Source organism: Echinops telfairi, unplaced genomic scaffold (assembly GCF_000313985.2).
Source record: "Echinops telfairi isolate 266 unplaced genomic scaffold, ASM31398v2 ScPeMD7_4225;HRSCAF=4972, whole genome shotgun sequence".
NCBI lineage: Eukaryota > Metazoa > Chordata > Mammalia > Afrosoricida > Tenrecidae > Echinops > Echinops telfairi.
In genome coordinates, this window is record NW_022108124.1 from 21,088,344 (window position 1) to 21,100,451 (window position 12,108).

Genomic DNA, 12,108 nt, shown 5'->3' on the forward strand with positions numbered 1-12,108 from the left:
GGGACAAAAGCGGGACACCATTGATACAACTCATATCCTGGCGAACTAGCCACATGGCGGCAGAAAACCGTATAGCCTAGCTTGTCATGCATTCTTTCCAAAAATCGGGACTTTTTAAAAATGCCACACGATGCGGGAAAACTTGTTAAAAATCGGGACGTCTGGTCACCTTACCCCGAGTCCCTCCTAGGAGACAGGGGCCCAGGGAAGCCCAGAAGCTCAGGCAGATGGGAATCCAGGCAGCATGCAGGGCAAGAGGCCAAATCTGTCCATAAGGCATCCTAGGGAAAGCCCTGTGGCTCAGATGTAGAAGACTTTCGCTGTGGGTCTCAATCACCAAGACACTGTCTGGATTGGAAATCCCTTGTCCTCCCCGGCCCCCGGCCCATCTGCCCTCTCAGACCCTGAATGAGCTCCCAGATGCTTAGTGTGGATGAAATGTCACATGGCCGGGCGAGCACCCCAGGAAGCGAGACAGCGAGTGTTTGGCTTTGGTCCCAAATGCCAGAGGGACCTCGGCCGGCCGGCAGAGGGATGGGTAGGTGGCCGTGGGAGACCACTGCGAATGCGGAATGCGGACTTCTGCAGCAGAAGGCAAACGCAGGCAGCTGGGGCAGAGGACAGGTGGAGGAGGACAAGGGTGCACTAAGGGAGCCCAGACCTCGCCTGCACCCACCCTCCTGGCTGCCTTCCCCACATTGCATAGCTGCGTGAGTCTAAAGAGGAATTTAAGGACTAGTAGTGACCTGTGACGTAATGTCGACTTGACCTGGACTGGGCTGGGATGTTTTCTTAATGGCCACTTGCTGTTTGATATAAAGTTCTCTCTTACCCACATATGTGTGTTTATGAATTGGTTTCTCTAGTCCACCAGGACTGACACATGATGGTCATGCCTCGTCCCATCACAGTGGGATTCCATTCTAAGGCCAGGGCAGGTGGGAAATCCACCCTCCAGGGTTGAAAATCACTCTGGGTTCTCCTACACTGACTCTGGAGAGTGGCACATATCTGTTTGGGTCATTCCATCCCTACACAGTCTTTGGGAGCCCGGGTGGGTTTGAAGATGCTAGACATCCCACCCAACCCCTCTCAGAGACTGGTCACTGCCTGGTGGTGGGCGCAGGGTGCGGGGAGGATTCTGGGCTGTTGCATGGTTCGGTTTGCATGCTGAAATCCCCATGGTCTGATCCATGTAAATGGATGGACCCGTCGTGAGGGTCCCGGAAGGATGGCCCGGGAGTTCACCTGCGTCAGAGTAGGCCCTGCTTGTGGGAGGGCAGGACCCTCACTAGGCCCAGTGACCAACATTGGGTACTCTGAACAGTGGCCTCCTGTCTTTCCCAGAAACTGGCATGGCCTCCAGTGTCCCCCAGGGCAGCTGTCTTTACCCTCCTGACCCTTAGCAGGGGGCGAGTGTCTGAGGGAAGGTGTCGGGCTCTACAGACAGGAGACTGGGAACTAACACCCAGCGAAATCGGATGAGGACTAGATTCCCCAATTTTTCACAGAGGGAATCTGGGAAGCTGGTATTCCACGGTAGGAAAGCCTCTATTTGGGTGAGTTAGAGATAAAGTCTAAATACATGCTCCTGCTTTAAATACTCCCACAGATTCTCCCCTGATAGCTGTGCTGCCTTAAAGAGAGCACATGGTTGATTCTATCTCCCTATAGAAGCAGACACCCTTTCTCCCCTCCCACCATGTCACCCAGCCCCCCTCATACTTCCCCCAATGCAGGTATTAGGTTTCCTCACCTGTGAGCTCAGGATCCTTAATGTAGACACCACCCACCTTGTGACACATGTAACTACGGACCATGCATGTCTTGTGGCTACCTATTTATGTCCCAAGATAATTAAGGTTTGCTCTCTCACTTCTCCCAGCTCCACATGGTCGGTCCATCAAGAGGGGCTGAGGGGAGCATGTACCATAAAACGTGTCTGGCTCCTTTGTTTTACTCTCTCCTAGCTTCTCCAACTTTACTCGGAATCTTCATTCTTGCCGTACAATTGCTCCTACTGGCCCTTTGGTTGTTGGAGGCCACTAGAAGGAGATTCCGGGCACCAACTCCAGCAACATGTCTGACTGCAGACCATGCCACACGATGGATGTCTCCTGTCTCCTCTTGGGCCTGCCTGCCCACCCAGACCCCCGTGGCGACGCGTGGGCCTTGCAGAATGTAGTCTTACCCATTCACGAAGGGGTAGCCCCAGGTACCATTGGTCTTCATGAGACACTTAGGACCCTTATTAATCGACAGTGCTGAGACGATAAATGAGTATCCTGCGCCCAGGACTCCGATGGCCGCAAATATGGTGGAGGTGAACATCTGCAAGAGAACAAGAGAGACAGCCGGTTCCAGAGGTGGACCCGAGCTCCCACGTGGCAAACCTAACACGCCTGACCGTGGGGCGGTGCGTCCTGGCAGGGACAGAGACGGACGGACAGCATGAACATGCCCTGCTTTGAACTCCCCCAGCAGGAAGCAGCACGTCTCAGGTAGGTCTTCTAGAGACTCAGATACCCTGCAGGGGCTGGGCTGCTGGCTCATGCCCAGTCCTTCCCTGATAGACACAATCCCTTTGGCCCATTTCCAACATAGGAACATTTCTTGTGATATCACATGCCCTACACCAGTGGTTCTCAACCTTCCTAATGCTGCGGCCTTTTCATACAGTTCCTCGTGGGGTGGTGACCCCCAACCATAACATGATTTTTGTGGCTACTGCATCACTGTCATTTTGCTGCTGTGAGGAATTAGGCGACCCCTGTGAACAGGTTGTTTGACCCTCAAAGGGGTCGAGACCCACAAGTTGAGAACCGCTGCCCTAGTTCAATGTCAGGATGGTATGATCATTTCACCATTTTTATTGTTACCCCATGTTTATTATTGCATCACGCACATGCACACACGCACACAGAGCATGACTTTGGGGAGAAAAGTAAAAAAGTTCATACCCCAACCCTGTGGCTGTTCAACACATGACCTCTTCACATTGCTAAAGAAACACTGCCCTTGGCACAGGCCCTGAAAACGGGAGAGAAACTGGCCTGCATCCGAGCTCTCGAATACGCCACCTCATCAGCCTTAAGACCTTCTTCTCTGCCAAGCGCTGGGACTGCCTGATCTGATCCAGCATTTCATCCATTCCTAGAGTGCCCCTGGTCAGAGAGATACTTTGGTGGGCTCAGCCCGATGGAGGAGGCCCTGGGGGTGGGGAAGAAAGGGAAAGTGGGTGTTTGGGGACACCATCGTTATGGACTTCGCGGTGATGTCACTATAGTGTTACCAGTGCAATAGAACTTGTGGTATCATCCTGCCCTCCCCACCCCACACCCCACCCTAGTCATATGACCCGCCCTGCTAGGCCTCTGCCCAGGGCTCGGAGAAACTCCTGGGTTCTCCAGTAGGTCTAGGTGAAAACCCTCCTCTCTAGCCAATGGCCCTATGGGGAGTGCCGGTGGGGTGCAGAGGGGAGTGGGTGGGTGGGGTCCTGCCTTGCTCACCACCTGCTGCCTCCACCTCCACAGCCCCTGGGCTCGTTCTGCAGCGTTTCCGGGGATTGCCTGAACCCGGTTTTGCGTCCTTGGGTGGAGGGTGTGGCAGGCAGGGACCCCCGTTTCCTCCTTCTACGCAGAGTGGCTTGGCGCTCAGCTGGAAAGGCTCTCACGAGGCTGAGATGAAGGAGGGAAACACCTGCAACCGGACCTTGCTCACCCAGGCCACGCTTACTGTCCCCTGGCACCCAGACCCTGAGGCTGGCGGTTTCCCCACCGAGTCTGTGCATGGACCCTCGGAAACATCTTCCCCCATCCTTTCCTTGCTCTGTCGAAAGACGGCGTCTACCGCGAAGCGCAGAAACGATCGAGGCCCAGGAAACAGTTAGCAAGGAAATGGGGTTCCCTTTTTTCAGTTTCTTCCTTTAAGGCGGTTTAACCTTCTAAAAGGAATGTCTTTTAATCTCCTCCTCAAACTCTGTGCTGCTCAAGGAATGCAGTCCGTCCTTGGATGCTCTTAGTCTCCGGGGGTGGAGTGCTCCCCCAGAAGGCATCTCTAGGGGGCGCTGGTGACCTGGGCAGGGAAGGGAGAGCTGCCCTTGACACTCAGACAGCTCTTTGACTTGACCCATATCTTGCTTCCAAATGGGCTGCCCCACCATCTGGCCGTCCCTGTGGGTGGGGTGGGTCCTTATCTACCTGATATGCTTTCAGGATGCTGAATGCCTGGCCGCACCCACAAATCTCCTTTATCAATCCACCTTCGGTCCCGTGATTAAAGCCACTCCTAGAGAAAAACCCGAAGCTCTTATCCAACGATGTACTCAGCGTGTGTTAGCGATGCATTGAAGTAGAGGTCCTGTTGGGTGGCCAAGAATCCCTTGATAGGAAACCCGGGTCAAGGTTTTCAAAGCCCAGCTTGAAAGTCACAGTTCTCACAGTCTCTGCTCTCCGTCAGTCTCATCTATTTAAAAGAACACAGAGTCCTGGACTTCAGGCCTTGCTCGGTCTCAGCAGACAGCCTGCTTCCTCTTCCTCAGCCTCCCGGAGGGACTGGGAGTGAGGGGATCTCAGGACAGTTTCCCACTCTAACTCCAAGGGCACCACCAGGGAATGCACCTATTCAGGTGTTCAAGGAGCCCTCGCGGTGATGGGTTACACACTTGGCTTTTGGAAACCATCAGCCTGGGCGCCGGAGAGAGATGAGGTTCTCTACTCCTGTCAAGAGTTAGAGTCTCAGAAACCTACAGGGGCAGTTCTACCCAGTCCTACAGGGTCGTTCTGGGTCAGAACTGATGTGCTGCCGTGAGTGAGTGAGTGAGTGAGTGAGTGAGTGAGTGAGTGAGTGAGTGAGAGTAGATCAAGTGTCCTATCTGGGAAATGTCCCGATTTTATACCCCAAGGAAAGGGAAGAGAATGGTGAGCATATTGCTGGAGAACATTCCAGGAGAGGGGAGAAAGCTCGGGAACGACGTGAGAGAGGGAAAGGCCGTGCAGAAGGTGGCAGCATTGAGCCCGTGGCCCCCTGGGTGAGTACTACCGGGTCCCACCCCGACAGAAGTTTCAGAGGCTCAAACCATTGACTTCCTTGCCAGCTACTTCTGAAGGCCCTGAGTAACAGCCAGCTTGCGGGGGAGGAGGGGGGCCTTTCTTTCGAAAGGAGAAACCCAAACCAAGCCTATTGTCATTATGTTGACCCTGACTCACAGCGACCCTACAGAATGGCCCCTATTGGATTTCCAGGGCTGTCAATCTTTATGGAAGGAAACGGCGACATCTTTCTCCCACAGAGCGGCAGGTGGGTTTGAACTGCTGACCTTCTGGCTAGCAGCCACGCACTTATCCGGAGAGAATATGCTCTTACAGGACAACACTGAAAGACGCAACACTGCTTCCTAAGCTCCCCTGCAGAGCCCGGTGTTTTCAACAGAAAGCCACCTTCGTAAGACTGACCAGGCAGAAAAAGAACTCAAACACTCAGCAGGACCGTCCTATGCGATTCTCTCATCTGAGCAAACCCGCCTGTCAAGACCCTGCTTCCTCAGGGTCACTGGTGAGTGCGCCTCAGAACACCAGGGAAGCCACTGGAAAGCAGAGGCCGATCTCCACGCCCTCAGCCATGACCCCGGGCAGCTGGTGGTTGCTCTGCTAGCCTGCAGGCCCGGAAATGCCAGTCAAACATTTTTTTTATAGTAAATAATTCTTGTGAAATCTTCCCATGTCTACAAACTGATTTCTGATTTTTCAAAATTGTTTTCCTGCCAGCCAGCTGATGGAGCCGTGTTCTTCTGGCCGGTCAGAGGGTCATGGGGCGGCCGTATCATCAACTCACAGCACAGGCAGAGCCTAACGGTTCAGGGAGCTGGAACGGAGGGGAGCTCGCTCGCAGGAGACTCAGAGACCAGATTGGGAAGATCAGAAGAGACCAGAGCCTACAGACTCCACTGTGCGTGTAAAAACCTGACATTACAAAAACAACAACAAAAACACCTGACATTTTTTGCATCCTCTCGGACTTCCATCTAGTTTTAAAACTGATTGTGGTAGCAATGGGATGATTTTGCTTGACCGGACTGCAGTATGGGATGATAGGATATGTGTATTAAATCCCAATTCATCGAAATATGATAATGAATAAAATAAGTCTCAAAATTAAAAAACAAAACAAAAAATCATCCCCATTAAAAAAAAAGTTAAGTGTTGGTGATCCTTTGAATGCTATTTTGGTGTCTATGGCGCTGATGTAGAAACCCAACAACAAAGGAACAAACTGCCCATCTTCCGTCTTCTTCCCAGAGTCAGGGAAGGAGATGCTACATTTCTAAGCCCTGCCCTTGCCTCCCTTTTATTCCAGTTTCTGAATCACTGATAATTAAACTCTCAGCTGCAGTGTATCCACCCCCCACCCACTGCGTCACCCTCCCCTCACCCCCAAGTGTTCATCAGGAATAATGGGATTACAGTTAGATGGAAAACGAGTTACATCCATATCTCACGTATCAATATGATTAGGCTCCCAAGACCGGGCTGTTATGGGAAACTCAGCATTATGTAAAAATAGAACATGATCACATCAGAGCACAAATACAGGGTGACTGCATCGTAGAGCACTGCCAATTCTTGCCCGGGCAAGCCAACGCCTAACCATTGCCATGGCCAGCATCATGCTCTGCTCCCCCTTGGCATTTGTTACAGCCAGATGTTATCTCGTCAGTGTGCAAAATAGTCGGATAGTCAGATTTTCACTGTAGTCGTAAATGCAAAATATCAGATGGCAAGATAGTGGATAAGTGAGGAGTCCTATAAAACTGTCTTCCTCTCCTTCAGAGTTGGGTGCATTAAATACCATGGCTTCTACATCATGTGTAATAATAGGGTGATAGCAAAGGCATTGTGGTTGGAGTTTCATCTCATAGCTTATGTTTTAAAGGTGACTGTAATCAATTATCAAGGATTACTTGGGACTTGTGGGTGATAAGGGGGAGAAATCTTTCTTTTTCAAAGGAACTTAAAATTTACAGTCAATTGGATTCTGGACTCAGTACGTCAGTCTTGGTCCTTTTTAGGTGCCCAGGAAATACATTTTTCAAGGCATGAACAATGAAAGAATGATGGGAAATTAATGCCGGCATGGATTCTGATATCACTTTTCCTTCTGGAAGTGAAAGTGATCAGAGGCAACTCAGGGCGGGGGTAGAGGGACAAGTAGAGCGGAGGTCAGCTGTGCTCACCGGCCAAGCCAGCCCGCTGTCTCCATGTGTGTCGCGTGAATGTACCTGAGCCCTTACTTGTGATTTTCCTTTAGGCCAGCTGGATGGAAACACCTCGATCCCTACCTTGGAGGACAAGCTAGACCCACCGGCCAACACAATCATGATATCATTGGGTTTTACTGAAGTCCACGTGGACATTTGTTCAAAGGGGAGATTCTGGAAGGTTCTCAAGAGCAGTTCTAGCACTTGCCCAGGGGTAGAAATGGGACGGGACCCCACCTCTCCTGTGTGCAAAGGCGGTGTTCTCCCCCCTCCACCTCAGGCGGTGCGTGACTGCCCAAGCTCGCCTGCTGGGAGAGGAACAGCCCCCAGACATCAGGAGATCAGCAGAGGTCACGGCAAGCTGCAGCCACCAGAATGGCTGTGCGGGGGAGGTTCAGACCCAGGGGGAGAATGGCCCTGGTGGCCCTGAGCAATTTGTAGAGAATTGATTGAAGGAGAGCCTAACCTGTTGCATTGCCTGTGTCCACATACAATCTCACACTCACACACGCACGAGTGTGCGCACACACGTCTTTCGGCAGAATGCGTGCAGCTATGGGGGAAGGGACGCGATGACCTTTCCTTCTGTCCCAACCTCTCCTTTTCCACCCAAGGAAACACAGGGCGATGTGTGAGCCCCGAGACCGCACAGACGCTCCACAGCAGGGGGAGGCTCCGGTCCCTTCCGTTCCCTCCCCAGCCAGCATTCTTTACAGAGCATCACTTCCACCTTCCAGCTGTGGGCCCTGAACTCGCTGTTGCAGAACTGAACCAACAGCAGTGGGCCCTCGAAGCAGGAGGGGTGTGGGATCTGAACAGGATGAGCAGGGCTCCTATTTTGTTTCTGAACCGTGTGCTCCCCCAGGTCCTGCCTGGAGCCGCCCAGCCAAAGGCGACAGTGTAGACCCAGGATCCGTCTGGCTTCTCCCCCGCCCCCTCGGGAACTCACCGCAAACCGCTTCCCGCAGCTCTCGTTGCCACAACATCCACAGCAGTCGTTGTTCTTCAGGCCCAGGAACACCAGCGCGGGGAAGATCATCTGAGGACAGGAGAGGCAGCTCAGCCTGGGGTGGGTGTGAAGAGCCCGCCCTGCCTGCCTACCTGCCTGCCTGCCTGCCTGCCTGCCTGCCGCGGGTGTGAGGAGCCACAGCCACGGTGTGGACTTTGTGGCCAAAGCTAAGAGCAAATGGCTGGCGGCAGGCCCTGAGTTACTGAGCGTTGAGGTTGCCTTTGGGCTGAGTACATTCCAGCTTCCATGAGGCCGACCTTCAAGGTCTAACTCTCTGAGTGCGCTTTTAGACGGCAGGTTAGGACAGGACAAGACGCTTGTCTTTAATTTGCTCAATTGCCTTGAAGAAAAAGGTGGGGGGAGTCTCACTCCTTCTCTTTCTCTCTTTCTCAGCTGAAGGGTCCCGACTTCTATGGGATCCGAGGGATAAAGGACTGGTCCTGGGTGCCCGGATGGCAGAGAATTCCACCGGCACCTACTGTCCTCTGTGATTTAAGGTCCACGAAGTTGCTCACAGGGTAGTTTGGGTGCGTGGTGTTTCGTGGCACAGCCTTTTTAAAATCAAGAATGGACTTGGCGGTCATCTGGGCTCACGGGGCTCAAGGGACTCAGGGAAACAGCGGGGCGAGCTTGGGCATTTGTTTCGAAGCCCGGCCTGTGGTGCGCCCGAGGCCGATAGGAATAGGGCAGGGTCACGCTGCGGCAGGACTGCTCATGGTGCAACTCTAAAGGCTGTTGTTAGCAAGGAAAGATGGCCCTGTTCAACAAGTACCCAATTCTAAAGCAGGGGGTGGGGGTGCAGGGTGGGGATAGTTGCCATTCTGAAGTTGTTAGGGTTCCCGACCTGACTGGAGGGTAGTCCCCCAGCTCCGTGAGTCGGAATCCAGTGGACAGGGGCGGGTTCCTTTGTTTACTTACCAAGACACCGCTCCCAATTATTCCTCCAAGATACAAGACCTCGTCCGTGAGCTGCTCTTTGTCGCCGACCGTTTTTCCTCCTGGGAAGAAGAGCAGAATGTTCGCCAGCAAGCCGATCACAGCGAGGGGGATGAGGGTGACCCCCAGGCACTTGGCGCAGCTCCCAGTACACATGCTGGGGGAGCAGCGAGGTCCAAGGAAAAGGCCCTTCCCTCTGCCTCCTCCACGGGATCTTCACAGTTTGTGGTCCTGGGGGGCCTAGGAATCGCCTTCAATTCAAACTCTTCTTGAGAGGTGGGGTGGGGGCTGAGAACCAAACCAGCCCTCAGAGCTGTATCTGTGGAGTCTCTTCAGCTTCTCACAGAGAGCCTCTCAGGCCGGAGCTGGACTTTTATAGGCACTCCTGACCCTGACTTCCTATTCTGTGTCCCTCCATAAATGAGATTACGTGGTAAGTAATCGTTTTGCCATGGAGACCAATAACCTCTGTTAATAATCCACCAGGCCAGACAAGACACTTGCATTGTTGCAATCGAGAGAGGACAGGAACAAACAGCGGTGAGAACCACTCACTTGCCGTCCGACAACCGGGCTGCCCAATAAAGAGCCCGTGCCCCTTAGCTCTTTGCAAAAAACACCTGGATACCTGAGTTCCGTTCGGGCTAACATCACATCTCCCCATACCTTCTGCAGTCTACAGGTGTGTCTTTGTCTCTTCCATGGGAAACCAACCTGTCAGGCAAGGATTCTTCAGAAGGTCTTCTGTTTTTCTCAACACAGAGATAATAATGTGGTGGTCTGTTTGCCCTGCTCGGCCCTTTCTGCTGTGGGGCTTCAGACTGCCGAGCGGTACCCGCTGGTCTAGGACCAGGGACCTCTGTTCACTCAGACGTATAGGACTCTTTTACAGATAACATCAGATTTGTTGTTGTTGCTGTGGTTGATTGCTGTATTTCTCTACCTGTATTTCGTGGTGGTCCAGGGGTGGAATTCTTTCCTTCCACCCGGGTGAGCTCGGTTCATTGCTGGCCAGTGTGCTTCCAGCATGGCCAGAGGAGGCTGGTCTGCTACTACAATGCTGACCAGGCTACGGTGAAACTGACAGGCTAAGACGGGCTACTAAGAAACATCTGGTGATCTATTTCAAAAAACCCGATCAAGGGAAACCTTCTGGGTCACAGACGGGCCGCGTGCTGCCATGGAAGGGCCCTGAACTCGCACCAACTTGGTTGGATGCTTTACAACAGTCTCCTAAAGACTTTGAAAACCATATTCCATAAAAAGGCCGGGCCAGGAAACACAAAAGACCCAAACTCCTCGTGGGACTGGAAATCAGGAAGAACATTAGGTGCCAGTGGCGCCTGCTTCCGTCCGGGCGCCGACGACAAGTTCCTTACGCCCTCGGATCTGACAGAGGCTGAGATCCTCCCACTGAGGAAGAGAGAAAGAGAAGAAAAGGAGAGGCACTCAACTGTATAGTTGGTTTCTAAAGATAATTTCAGAGAGCTCAGTGCTGAGAGGAGAAAAGTGGTCCATGCTCAGAAGCAGTCAAGGTTTTGAACAGATCTCATGTGCCCACGCGAAGAAGCGCTTTAAGCATTCTTCACCCTCTGCGAGGAAGGTCTCATGTACCTGCTTCAGAAGGAGACGCTGCGGTTGAGGGAGGGTGGGCCATTTTTTCCTCAGTTATTGTGGTCCTTACATAATCTGTTGTCAATTTGAGGCTTAAGAGTGAAAAGGTGGAGTCTAGCCTGTCAATCAGATCGCAGCTCAATGACCTCATTTGGAGGCACTAAGGAGATAAATAGCTTGTTAGAGGTGGGACACATGCTCCCAGAGAGACCTTCTACTGCAAGCCACATGGAGCTGTGCTGACAGCAGTGAGAGCCCTAGAACTGGAGGAGCCACGTGGAGACCCACGCCAGAGCTGAGATGCTTCCACCGTCTCTGGATCCACAGGGCTATCCACCCACTGGCCTGTGATCTTCCTGAGTTCAGTGTCGTTGCATGTGTTTCATGAGTCTGAAGGGGACTTTATAGATTGGTATCAAACATGTGGACTAATATCAGACTTATGGCCTTGGTATAGACTGGGCTGGGATGTTTTCTTAATGTACAATTACTCTTTATATAAAATTCTTTCTTATACACATCTGAGTGTCTATGAATTTGTTTCTCTAGTCAACCCAGACTAACACAGTTATCCCAACAGAATTAGGGAAAGAACCAAGATTTTTATATTGAGACTCTGCCTCCACAACCTATACTCTCCATCCATCCTATTGTTAGCTTAATGGCATTTTCTTTGTAGAAGTGAAAAAACAAAACAACGCCCCCCACATTCCCTTTTCTCTTCCAACATCACCTTTTCCAAACAAGGGAGCCTGCAGTGACTCACCGATGGCAGTGAGCTTAAAACCTTTTGGTTTTAACACAAGGAATACATGGGCTGCGTGTGATCAATTCTTCTGGAAAAAAAGTTGATTCTTTTTCTTACCACAAAATAGTATGTTTGCTTTCTTTCTTACCTTTTTGGGGGTGACGAGGAAATCAAAAGCACAGAGAAGGAAAAGGGAAAAGCGGAAAACGATGGGGTTCCCTCCCCAAGTGGACAAAGATCATCAGCATGCTACTCAGTGGTTTCTTGACATTCCACACAGTCGCAAATGGGTGTTAACAACCCACCTGCCTCCACCTGGGAGTCTCAGAATAAACACGACCAAGGAAGATAAAGGTCTAAGCTAGGGATGTAAGAGTTGAGTCAATCAATCATAAATTGCTAATCTGGGTGGCTTTTTTCTTTCTCCATAGACAGTGCCTTTTGTCTTGAAAAGTTATTATCATGCCCCTTTGATCCACATGTATAATAGAGCTCTGCTGTCTCAGAGTTTCAGACGAGCAACTGAAGCTGCTTATCTAGTCTGTA

The 12,108-nt window shown here is 51.8% G+C and overlaps 1 protein-coding gene across 1 annotated transcript; it reads right to left on the minus strand.

The window, feature by feature from the left end:
- Positions 1 to 2,187: 2,187 nt before the first annotated feature.
- Positions 2,188 to 9,583, minus strand: TM4SF4 (transmembrane 4 L six family member 4). The gene is made up of 3 exons (XM_013006128.2): positions 9,183 to 9,583; positions 8,205 to 8,294; positions 2,188 to 2,331 (listed from the first exon to the last, which is right to left on the minus strand). The coding sequence occupies exons 1-3, from the start codon at positions 9,354 to 9,356 to the stop codon at positions 2,188 to 2,190; spliced, it is 408 nt and encodes a 135-aa protein (XP_012861582.2). The 5' UTR covers positions 9,357 to 9,583.
- Positions 9,584 to 12,108: the final 2,525 nt, after the last annotated feature.

Bases quoted from the DNA above. Each gene is read 5' to 3' on its own strand.
- TM4SF4 (XM_013006128.2), bottom strand. From the start codon at position 9,356: ATGTGTACTGGGAGCTGCGCCAAGTGCCTGGGGGTCACCCTCATCCCC. The intron at 8,295-9,182 runs GTAAGTAAACAA...TCCTGTCCTCAG, and splicing joins TAATTGGGAGCGGTGTCTTG to ATGATCTTCCCCGCGCTGGT. The intron at 2,332-8,204 runs GTGAGTTCCCGA...GTTCTCTTGCAG, and splicing joins GCTGCGGGAAGCGGTTTGCG to ATGTTCACCTCCACCATATT.